Raw genomic sequence first — 12997 nt, 5'->3', positions numbered from 1 at the left:
AAGTTTTCAGTTATTTAACAACAGTTCTAGTTCTGCACTTTAATAAAATTTTGATTGAAGACACCTTTCTGTGTCTTCACAAAACCTTCTATAAGATCCCTGTAGTGGTTTTAAAAGACATGTTCACAAACTCTTTGATGCTCCTCCCTTCAGAAGTGGATCATAATTCCTCTCCCCTTGAGTGTGAATGAGACTTACTGACTTGCTTCTAACAAAAGGAAGTGAAGGTGTCTTACTATGAGTCTAGGTTATAAAAGGTATTGAGGCCTCACCCTCACTTTCTCTCTTGTATCACCTGCATGAAAAAGCCAGATGCTATGTTTTAAGGACATATCCATCAACTTTATGGAGAGGCCCACATGGCAAAAAACTGTTTTAAGAATGTATCAAGCAATGTTATGGAGAGGTCCATGTATCACAACAGTGATGCAAGTGAGCCATCTTAAAAGCAGATCCTCCAAACCAATTCGAGCTTTCAGATAAATGCAGCCCTGGTCAATGTCTTGGCTGCATCCTCATGAAATATCTTGAACCAGAACCACTCAGCTAAACCACACGTGAATTCCTGACCCACAGAAACCTTGAGATAATAAATGTTTGTTGCTTAAAGTCATTAAGTTTTGGGAGTAGCTTGCAATACAACGATAAATAAATAATACAGATTTTGACACCTAGAAATAGGGAGTTGCCATAACAAAAATCTAAACTACAGAAGCAGCTTTGGAATTAGATAGTGGACGGAAGCTGAGAGGACTTTCAAGGAGAGTTTTAGTGAAGGCCTGAAGAACCTCAAAGAAGTTGTTTATAGGAAGATTAATGGCCACTGAGGAGAAAAGTAAGCAAAATCTCATTGGAAACTAGAGGAAAGTTAATTCTTTACATAGCATCAGAAAGTTTTAGCAACATTCCTGTTAGCACAAAAAGTAGAAAATGTACCTCAGTGAATGAGGTGATCTAGCTAAAGAAATGTCCAGACAAAATGTTTAGGATATCACCTATTGCCTCTTGCTGTTATAGTAAAATGCAAAAGGGGAGAGAGAAACTAAAGAAAGGCCTATTAAACATAAAACTGGGACTTGCTGGTTTTGAAAATTCCCAGCCTTTCTAGGTGGCAAACAGTGCTAAAATTAAGAAATCTTCTAGGCAAAGATCAAATCCAGAGGACTGCCAGGAAAATATTATAAAGCTGAGGGTGTAAGTATAAATCCTTAAGACCTCAGAAAGATCAAATGCAGTGTCTCAGAGCGTACCATTCAGTCAAACAAAAGGCTCCTTAAATATTTTAAGGATGCTCCTCACATATCCTATCAAACAACAGGCCTTCTAGGGAATATAAGAAATTATCTCCGAACATCTCAGCAGAAGCCAAACGTAGAGAAGAAATTTTTTCCAAAGTATTTGTGGGCATTAATAGTATCTAATGGAATGAACCCCATAAGATTCACAAGAGATCCACAAAGATTTCTGAGAATTATATTGGAAGAAATGCGGCCAACTGCAACAGAAAGGGATAGAGACAGTACAAACTGAAAAGAGGCCTTTGGAGACCCAAATTTTAACCAAAAGGAAGCAGGCTGAAAAAGGCCACAGGTGCCACCTGATATTAAAAAAGGACCAAGCATCCAGAGGATGGAGCCAAGAATCATGGAGAATTATTCCCAGGCTTTCAGTCCTAATGGAGGAACTTCCATTCTCAGCTCTGCTAGATTTCAGAAATGCCAATGGACTAGCAATTCTTGTATACTTTCAATCACTCCCTGACTCCTTTTGAACAAGCCATCTTAGGAGATTCTCCTTGTCCAGTCAAGCCTTCAGGTGACTGCAACCCCAGTTGAAATCTTGACTATAAACTCGTGAGGAATCCCAAGCCAGAACCACCCAACTAAGCAACTCTTGAATTCCTGACCTACAGAATATGTGAGATAAATGTTTGTTATTTTAAGCCACTTAGTTTTTTGGGGTAATATGTTACACACCAATAGATAATTAATATGAACCCACACAGGAAATTTGTCTCTATACTCTTTGCTAGTAAAACATCTACCCAGACAGATAAACTTGAATGATTCCTTCTTGCAGATAAGCACTGTATAATCCAACTAGTTTTTCTTTTTTCATTACCTGCTAAAGAAACCAAAGTTAAATGCAGGTCTCGTCTGTACTAATCAACTCATTTCAGAAGGCTTTCTCTTTAACTGCTTAAGTGGTATTTTAGTGAACTATTTTTTTTTTTTACATATAATAAGGTAAATGCTACTAAATCCTCTCTTTCAATTAGATGGGAGAAAAAATACTAAGTAAATATTCCCTAATAAATAATTCCCAAATATACATGTGTTCATAATTATATTGCCCATGATTGCACTTAAGTACAATGCTTGAAAAAAAGTTTTAATGCAATCTAACAAAAAAATAGAAAAATAATCTCACCATTAACATGGACTTAATATAGAGGTACCAAAGCAAATATTGATGGCTCTCAGACAACACACACTTAGTAAAAATACTTACATTGGAGCACACCCCCCAGCTATGCAGAATGATCAGGTTTTAAAAATTAAATATACTTCCAGAACTTACTTTAAACATGTTTTCATTTTAAATATAACACAGATAAATCATGCCCTCGATGCTAATGAGAATAACATACCGAACAGATTTACAGAGGTAACTCTCACTTTATCCTATAGCTACTCTTTTTTCTATAACCACAGGAGTAAAAATCTTAAATGGCCTGATATAATAATCTATAAATAAACTAGAGTTGAGTTCTATAGCAGGATTTAAAGGATACTTAAATCATTTCAATACCAAACATTTATTATAACGGTGCTTCAAAAGTTCATGGAAATTTGTTTTTTGGTTTTTTTTTAAAAAGATGACCAGTAAGGGGATCCTAACCCTTGACTTAGTGTTATCAGCACCACACTCTCCCAAGTGAGCCACAGGCCTAAGTTCATGGAAATTTGAATTAAAAGATAATATGAATCTTTCCATGAACTTCTTGAAGTACCCTTGTACTATATATATTTTCTATTTTTTCTGTAACTGTAAAGTTAGATCACAGAAATCCTGAGATTCCTCTGATCTTCTGTGGTCTGGGCTCAATTCCCCAAACGGTCTTAAATTTCTCAAATATTCTGGCTACAGAAATCCTCTACTTCCAACTGTTCCCTCAAAATCATATACTTTCCTTCTTTCCCTCTGCTTTCATTACTTTGTATAACACGCAAATTCTCCTTATTATTTTCAACATATGGTAAAATCAAATATTCCTGAGGAGCCAAAATGAAAATCAACCTCATATATAAAGTCTTTCTAATCTAATATAACTTAAAATTTCACCATTCTCTTAACTTCCTAAACAGCCACCATCTTATGATGCATTTGGTAGCTATTTCCACATTTTACTGGCATCTTTTCAAATGTATATATCACATAATTGTTTGTGTTTCACAATCAACGGCTAGGGCCAAATCTTACACTTTGTATATTTTACAGTATCTAGCATAATACCTTTCCCATAGCATGCATGCTATAAATATATGTAAATAGAATAAATCTTATATCAGTAAGCATCAACATGAGAAAAATACAGTACATCGATTATCTAATTCAATATATATATTGCACCATATGCTGGGAAATTACATTTGAAAAAATTACAGAAGTATTTCTAGAGTTAATTATACTAGAAAGGGTTATGGTTTTTATAAACATGGAATCTTACCTTCAGCAGAATGACAGGATTGATGCAGATGGATTTGATTACTGCTTTTAGCCTTTTCTAGAGAAAATCCTGAATCATCAAAAGTTGAATTCAATGTTTCTTTGAAACTCTGTAGATTTACTTTCTCCTTATTAGAATCTGGAGTCTTAGGCATTTCCTCTCTCATCTTAGAAAATGAGTTCAGTATGTTTAATTCAGAAAGTGGTGTACTCATAACTTTTTTTACTACTGGCAAAGAAAACTGAGAATAACCAGGAGATGTAAATTCTTTACTTTTTGCTGTACTCAGTGGAAAACGAGGAAAATTTGGGCTCTGCATATCTTTACTTGATGGGATAATGATTTCACTCATAAAATTTTCAACATGATCTTCTGGTATTGCTGTTTGATATGAAACATACTTGGCATCACTTATTTCCTTAATACCTAAATACCTTCCAGATAGATCATCTAGAAGTCTATTGTTATTTGTCTCTGATGCATGTTCTAACATTTCATCATCAGAATCCTGACTACAAAATCCTAAATCAAAGGTAACAGAAAATAAATCCCCAGAGCAATCAAAAACATATTCATCACTCGTCAGTTTTTCCTCACGTACACCTCTCAAATCTTCATGAGATTTCTGACTATTACTATCACAGATGATGTGATCTTGGGGCTCAGAATTATTGTCTAACAAAAGTTCATCAGAAATTAAGAACTGAGAGACCACAGTCATTTCACTTACAGCAGTTTTGTCTGACACACATAAAGATTTACATTTATTATTCAAGGGAGAAAGGCTCACATCATTAAACTCTGTATTAACATCTTCAAATAATAGTAAACTCTCATTCTGATCCGTGAACAATACTTCAAGGTCATTGTTATCAACATTATGACTCTTTTCTTCAACTAAATTCTTCACAGGGTATATGCATACTTGAACATGATCTTCAGGTTCTAAGTTTTCATTTTGAGTAACTTTATGTACTTTACCATCACAGTCACAGAAGCTTGGCTCATCAGAAATCTTATCATTAATTGCACCATAAAGGCAACTTTTTTCAAAAGGATCATTAATAAGTTTAAGTGAATTCGATTCTAAATTCTGTTGAGAATTCACAGCTGAATGTGACATCAAACAGGTGGATTTAACATTTTGTAAATGCTCTGCGTAGGGTAGGAAAAGCAAATTCTCAAGTGTTGAATCCTTAGCAATTTCATATTCCAAGTCTGAGAGTCCACTGAGAGAAGGTGGAGAATGAGATAAAAATCTCTCTACATTAACTAATGTCTCTTTTGTCAATGAGTGACAATTATAAAATTGGTCATCTGTTTTAGTTTTATAAAGCTCTTCCTCAAATGGGAGAAACAAATTAGATGAAACAGATTTTTCATCACTGAAACTGTTATAACCAGAGTCTAAAAAATTTCCAGCAAATGAACTAGTAGATTTATTTGCAAATTGACATTCTGTTAATAATACACATGGCTGATCAACAACATTTTCTTTAATAGTACATGTGGCAGCAACTTCACCTGTATCTGATGTCCTTTTATCATTTGGTAGGTCTACCTGAAAAATATTTTCCACAGTAGAATTTCTGTCTGTATCTAAAGAATCATTATTTTCTTTTTTCGACTGATCTTTTTTCATTTCTTTAGATGCTTTTTTCTTCAGAGAAACAATTTTAGTATGTTTGATATGAGTTTGTTTAAAAACTTCATCACATTCTTCATCAGATTCTGTCATTGAGAGTGAATTGTCTTTATTTATATTCTTTTCAAATGAAGATTTCTTGTGAGTAGTAAAAGTGTCATTGGCAAGATTATTATATCTGTTCCTGGGAGCACCAAGTGTTGATCTAACATCTTCCATTTGTAAATAAGATTTAATTTCCAATTCATAGCTGCATTCTCCCTATAAATAAAGAAAAAGTCACAGAAAAACAAAACAAAAAGCTAATTCTAAGAGATGAGTTTCACTCTATATTAAAATATTTTCTAAACAATATTAAATCATTCAGCTGAAAAATCATAATTATGTTTTATAATGATGAATAATATGCTAATAATCCTGATTTGATAATCACATATTATACACAGATACTGACAGTCAACTCTGAACCCCATACACGTACAATTATATTTCAATAAAAAAATTATAATAAAATAAATCTGAAGTCCTTATGTCTTAATAAACAAAATTATAAATGACACACTGTGAAATTATCATGTTATCTTTGATCAATAATTTTTTTGTATCCCCATTACTTAATATAAAGAAGACTTGTGATAACTATTTGTACAAAGAACAAATTTAATGAATATATAAGAATATAAATACTGAGTTTTTTCACTTCTAACATTTAATAGAATAATTATTCTAATTTCCTAAAAATAGATACTTAAAAAATTCCCATAGGTATTTTTATTTTTTTTTTCCTTTTTGTCTTTTTTCGTGTCCGGCAATGGATCGCAACCCTCAGTGTCGCGCCCGTACCGGACCGGGACCGGCAACGGGATCGCAACCCTCAGTATTGCTCCCGCACCTCGCTCAGCCAGTGAGCGGGAACCGGTCTGTATGTGGGATCCGAACCCTCGGTGGGAGCGCCGCTGCGCTCCCAAGCGGCACACTGTAGCAGTGCGCCACCGGGCCGGCCCCCCCATAGGTATTTTTAAAACATACATACACACATATATATGTTAAAATTACTCTCTCAATGGAAGTAACTAAGAACAGCTTTTAGAATTTCTGAAATAAGGGTACCTGTATGTCTACTAGGCTATAGCTTAGAATACAGTTCTATTTTTAATAAAGCTCCCAACCAAGAACGCTTAAAGTAAATTTCTAAATCTTACTTATCTCTAAAAACAGAATATGGCATACAGAAGGCACTCAATAAATACAGTATGTTAATCTGATAGCACACATTTTTCTGGGATCCACAACTAATTACTTTACATGTATTCATGAACAATAGCAAATAATAAAAACAGCAGCTACAATTTGAGTACTAAAATAGTGCTAGTTACTATTCTTAGTGTTCTATATGTACTAAGTTATCTAATCCTTACAACAACCTATGAGTAGGTATTATCATTATTCCTATTTTAGAGATGAAACTGAGGCACAAAGAGGTCATATAACTTACAGACACAATCAATAAGAGGTAGAGTTGGGATTCTAACCCAGGCATTACGGATTTCACACTCATAATAGGTTCACTATTCTGACTCCCTCAAAGAAGAACAATCAAGAACTGCTAAAGAATCAATAATCCCCTAAACCACCAGGATACAAGAGAGACACCAAATGACCTACATGACCGAGAATATTTTAATATATCCAAATCCAACAAGAATCCTAAATTAGCTTTATAAACAATTTTATTCTGGTCTATCAATATTTACAGATGATAATCTTCTACAATTAATTAAGTCTATTTCTTCTAAGGGAGAAAACTGGTTCCTGATTGTGATCAAAAGGAGCTATACAGAAACAAAATATTTCTAGTTATAATTATTTGTAATAAATACTTTTGTTTCTTATAATGAGTTCAAATTAAGAAAAATAAAGGTTAAGTATTTTAGTTTCACTATCATACCAGCAGGAGGAAATTACAATAAAACCCTACCTCTTCGTGTCTCATTCCTTCTATCATTTGCATAATGCTTATAAAATGGTGGCATCGATCAGAGTGGTCAACTTGATGTGTAGGAAAAGGATGATCTTGCCACAATCTCCACTCAGAGAGAGAGAGTTGATGGACTCCAGTCATTGGTTCTTGAGTCTTAATAATGATTTTAAAAAAAATAAAAATGATGAAAACACATATACATACTGAGATTTCACCAACTGATTTTTAAAAAACATGCTTAAGATACAGATAAGCAGCCTAACATAAATAACTTAAGCTCATTTAGGTACTCTCAATTAAAATCTCAGGAGATAAACAGAAAATAATTTCATAAAGTGCAAAGGTACCCTTTTAAATACATTTATAACTCTCACATGAGTTACAACTTGACCATATCCCTGTTTATATAGTTCCATGTTAAGAGCAAATATTGAAAAAAATATATTTGGCTTCAAACTACTATTTCGCTAGATTTATATCCTACAATCTAATATAGAAAATTCATAATCTCTCAGGGATACTAATCCAAGTCTTCATGCCTGCTGCCATTCCTCACTCTCTGTTAGAGAATAATATAAAAATTCTGATAGTCATATATTGCGAGCCCTATAAATCTCCTAAAAGACATCTATCCTGAGGTTGTTTTTCCATCTCTCTAGGCATATACATAACTCTTGATTGGTTCTCTTGACTTTCATTATGTTCACCAATTATTCGCTCCTAACAAACAAAATAAACATTAACTTCTAATTTATAATTTTAACTATAATTCAAAATGAAAAATAAAAACCAGTGTGCTCAAAAATGCTCCTGACAGCATAATTTATGTTAGTACAATATTGAAAAGAATCCAAAACACAATAGGGAAATAGCCAAGCAAACTACAGTATATTGTAAAGTGACAACCACGTAAGATTATTTCTATATAGAAATGTTTATATAATAAGGTAATAAAGAAAAGCCAAAACTTATGTAAAAATATCACAGTTATGTAAAAAAACATATACAATAAACAGTACAAAAAAAAATCAGTAGTTTTATAAACTTAGACTTTATTGATTCTTTTTTAAACTCATTACATCCTTAGTTTTTTAAGTAAGTTGACATTCCAATAACAAAAATCTCTCATTACTCTCAAAGCTACTGCATAATCATTACAAAGAGGATCTGAAAACATGTTCAACTTACTGGTGTGTTTTCTTCATTTAGTAAAGATGGAAACTGAACTTGAGGCAATAGTATCTCCTTAATTTTATCATTGTTTCTTAATCTATACAGTCTGTTCCATAATTTAAATTCTTCGTCTGATAAAAACCAATCTTTCCTTGAGTTACTTTGTCTCATTCCTATAAGGTAAAAAAAATAATTGAAAGAGGTCCCTTTCAGATCTGACACAGAGACGTTCTAAGACTTTTGAAAAAGGAAGGTACTCTAATCTCCTAATCATTTAAAATAAGTTCAGACCGCTAAGACCAGATAAATGATATAATAATGTATAGAAGACTTACGTATAGAATGTACAGAACACACATATATACACATACATACATAACACACACACACACACACAACACAATCTTGGCAAGATGAATCACTGAAACTTGAAAAATCAAGGAGAATGGGAGGGGGGAAAAGAACAGAAACATGACGATGAGTTAATATTACCTCAATTTGTAAAAAGAACAGTCTCCAAAATTTTACCAAAGATATTTGCCTTCAATCCCTCATAACATTTTAGAAACAATTATTAAACATAAGATTAATTAGCATTTCTAAAAATTATAGTGATCACCACTACAAATAATTAACCCAACTTAATCAAGTTTTGATGCTATTATTCAAATGACATACTATATTTCCACTTTAACTACAAATCTGGCAAAGTCTTGTAAAATGACAGGTATATTCCTATTAAGTGGATTTGTATCAGCTTTAATAGGATATCCAAAAAGCATTGTTTTGTGCCTCTGAGTTAAGGGAATGAACATTAACAAATTTAAGTGAGTCCAAAGCAGGAGACTGGGAGGGTAAGAACCTTAAAACTTCCTGATATGAAAACTAGTGGCACAAACAGTTGAACAAACTTGAGAAGCATGGTCTTCAAATATATAAATAACTGTGCTACATAGGTCAACCAAGGATGAAAACTGTGCTTTTTATCTAGAAGACAAAACTAGATTGATGGGAAAAAGGTACAAAGAAACAAATTCTTCAACAATGGAATGAACCCTCATAAAGGAATATAATTTCTATTTAAAGTTGTAAACAGATTTTTATATATTTTCCTATAAATTTATAGTTTTGCTGTTTACATTTGCCTCCTTAATCTAACTGGGGTTTTTTCCCCCCAGGGATGAGAACTTTTTTCCCAATGTATTGGTATCATCTAAATAGTGTGCTCTTGGGGCCGGCCCGGTGGTGCACTGGATAAGTGCGCCGCTTGGGAAGCGCGGCGGCGCTCCCGCCCGAGGGTTCGGATCCCACATACAGACCGGTTCCCGCTCACTGGCTGAGCGAGGCGCGGGAGCAACACCGAGGGTTGCAGTCCTGTTGCCGGTCCCCGGTCGGGTATGGGGGCAACACTGAGGGTTGCGATCCGTTGCCGGACACGGAAAAAGAGAAAAAAAAAAAAAAAAAAAATTTCTATTCACAGAGATATTCAGGTCAAGACTGAATATGTATTTAACAAAAATCCTGCAGGAAGCATTCCTACTCTGACAGGTAATGGGACCAGATGACCCCCAAGCTTCCTTCCAAATCTTAAAATATAATTAAATGATTCTTTAAAGGCCCTCCTTAAAAATCGAGTAGAACCCACAAAATAAACTTTCTTCTCATTTTCATAGTGCAAATATTTCAAGATATTTTCTTGGTATCACCAAAGTCTCTGCAATTCTTAAGCTAGCAACACTCTATTACTAACTATGCTCCTGGCACCGAAGTATTTGTTTCTCACTGTCTAAATATTACCAATAACTTTGTCTAAATTTGCCACTATCTAGTGTAAGGGTAAATTTTAAAAAAAAACAAAAAACTTTTTTTCCGGGGCCGGCCCGGTGGCGCACTGCTACAGTGCGCCGCTTGGGAGCGCGGCGGCACTCCCGCCGAGGGTTCAGATCCCACGTACAGACCGGCCGCTCACTGGCTGAGCGAGGTGCGGGCGCAACACCGAGGGTTGCAATCCCGGTGCCGGTTCCGGTACGGGCGCGACACTGAGGGTTGCGATCCGTTGCCGGTCACGAAAAAAGACAAAAAGGAAAAAAAGAAAAAAAAAACAAAAAACTTTTTTTCCTTTGTGAATAGGCAAAGAGACCTTTCCCCATCCCTTTCTTAGAGCACTTCCAGAGAATCCTAATGTTTGTAAATCCTTCTTTTAACCCTTTGATAAGTATGTGAATCCTTGAAAAGGCTAAATAAACCTCTACCCAGCTTTTCAAAGCAGAAATATTTTTCTTATAGGTTTAGGAGCTACCTCTTTGAAATATAAACATTAAGAAAGATAGTGTCACTATCTCCCAAACACCATGGGAGTTTAGCTTAGGCACCTTTCTCAGAGCTGTCAATATCTGCTTGTCACAGAGATGAGAAGTTTCACTATGTGTTTGGATAAAGGCAGTAAGCTAACACAAAAGGTTGCCAGGTAAATTTGTGATGAACTATGAAAGAATGTATGAGAAATGGTGTTGATCTCTTAAATAAGGACGAGTTAGTGCTAATCTTGAGAAAACGTGTAAGTAAAGGACTGTAACTCCTTGGAAGTACATAAATACATATTTTTGGGAAAGAATTTCTGTCTTTGCATTATCTTAGCAAATTGTCTACAACACACACTGTAATCTGGTTTAATGCTTATTCAATAATAAAGCTGTTTTCTTTCTTTTCTATACTTTGTGGAGAGGATTCTCTGGGTTAAGATATTTTTAACTTTTTAAAACACTGAGTTTCCATCACTCTGTACTCTCCTTCCCTTTGTCCCATAAACAATCTCTTATCTTTTCCAAAGAGAATGCTTATAACATGTTACAATGTACATTGAGTTTTTCAAAGAAGAAATATTAAGATGTGACCTGCTAACTAAGGACAGAAAAAAAATACGTGTGTCAAAGGGAAAAATTTTTATTTACCATCCCTACAGGAAAAGATAGATGACTTTCGCTGCAAGATCCAAGAAGGCTTCTCCGGTTCATAGACACCATGTGTAATGAACATTTTGTGTAATTCTGGATTGATTCCATCAGGAACCATTCGTGGACTTCCTTGGTAAAAATGAAGAACCTGTCTGTTACCTGAAATAGCTCTATAAATGTTTCTTTTGTTGAACTGACTCTGATTATAAGTCTGCAATGCAAACATAAAATGTCAAATTATATTATTTCATAATAATTATTAAGCTATAACAAGCAATTATTATATTAGTTTGGGTTTATTATAAACATAAAATAAAACCTTGATCCACTCAAATACTTAGAGAATAGATTTTCTGTTGTCTTCAACTTAATTTAATTTTTTTTTGTCCTTTTTTGAGACTGGCTGCACCGCGCTCAGCCAGTGAGTGCTGTGAGCGCACCGGTCATCCCTATATAGGATCCGAACCCGCGGCGGGAGCGCTGCTGCGCTCCCAGCGCCGCACTCTCATGAGTGCTCCACGGCTCGGCCCAAATGTTTTTTTTTTTTAAAGACGGCCGGTAAGGGGATCTTAACCCTTGACTTGGTGTTATCAGCACCACGCTCTCCCAAGTGAGCTAACTGGCCATCCCTATATGGGATCCGAACCCGGGGCCTTGGTGTTATCAGTACCGCACTCTCCTGAGTGAGCCACGGGCCGGCCCCTGTCTTTAATTTTAAAACATGTCATGGGCCGGCCCGGTGGCGCACTGCTACAGTGCGCCGCTTGGGAGCGCAGCGGCGCTCCCGCCGAGGGTTCGGATCCCACATGCAGACCGGTTCCCACTCACTGGCTGAGCGAGGTGTGGGCGCAACACCGAGGGTTGCGGTCCCCTTGCCGGTCCCGGTCCGGTACAGGCGCAACACTGAGGGTTGCGATCCGTTGCCGGACACGATAAAGGACAAAAAAGGGGAAAAAAAAAAAATCATGTCAGTAAACTGTTAGATTAACCCTTGATGAAAATCATTTCAAATTCTATTATAAAAGATGTTGACAGGATTAAATAAGATAATGAATCTGAAGTACTCAGAACACTGCATAGCACAGAGTAAGTCCTCAATAAATGCAAGCCATTATTACTATTTTACAGATAAGAAAACTATAACACCTGAATACAGAGGTTAAGTGACTTGGCTAGGTAATACAATCCACTAGAATCCAATTCCACTCATTGATAATACATGGCCTTTTACAGGTTACAAAACATTAGGTTTATTAGGATCATTTTATGGATAAACTGGATGGTACATAGGAATATGCTATAATCACATGAAAAGAATTCATTTTTCAGGATGATTTTAAAGGATATATAAAACATTTTAAATTAACTTTTAAAAACTATCATAGCTGATGAGAAAACCTTTAATGTGAAACTACATATCTGTGCATTGAACTTGTCCCAATGAGTTACAAAACACAGTTAATACGTTAATATAACAAACACAAAATAATATGTATAACTTATTTAGGAAGGCC

General features: G+C 35.0%; 1 protein-coding gene across 2 annotated transcripts in view; it reads right to left on the bottom strand.

Annotated features, from left to right (window-relative positions):
* FANCM (Fanconi anemia, complementation group M) overlaps window positions 1-12997 on the bottom strand; it is a 60320-nt gene that overhangs the window by 21952 nt on the left and 25371 nt on the right. For both annotated transcript variants that reach the window (XM_008568706.1, XM_008568707.1), the window contains 4 exons: window positions 11481-11694; window positions 8545-8702; window positions 7354-7509; window positions 3731-5636 (listed from right to left, as the gene is read on the bottom strand). In XM_008568706.1, the coding sequence (XP_008566928.1) occupies window positions 3731-5636; window positions 7354-7509; window positions 8545-8702; window positions 11481-11694 (2434 nt within the window). The remainder of the gene's footprint in view (window positions 1-3730; window positions 5637-7353; window positions 7510-8544; window positions 8703-11480; window positions 11695-12997) is intronic.

Source organism: Galeopterus variegatus, unplaced genomic scaffold (genome assembly GCF_000696425.1).
Source record: "Galeopterus variegatus unplaced genomic scaffold, G_variegatus-3.0.2 Scaffold432, whole genome shotgun sequence".
In the NCBI taxonomy this organism is placed as follows: Eukaryota; Metazoa; Chordata; class Mammalia; order Dermoptera; family Cynocephalidae; genus Galeopterus; species Galeopterus variegatus.
This window is presented reverse-complemented; position numbering and strand designations above follow the sequence as displayed.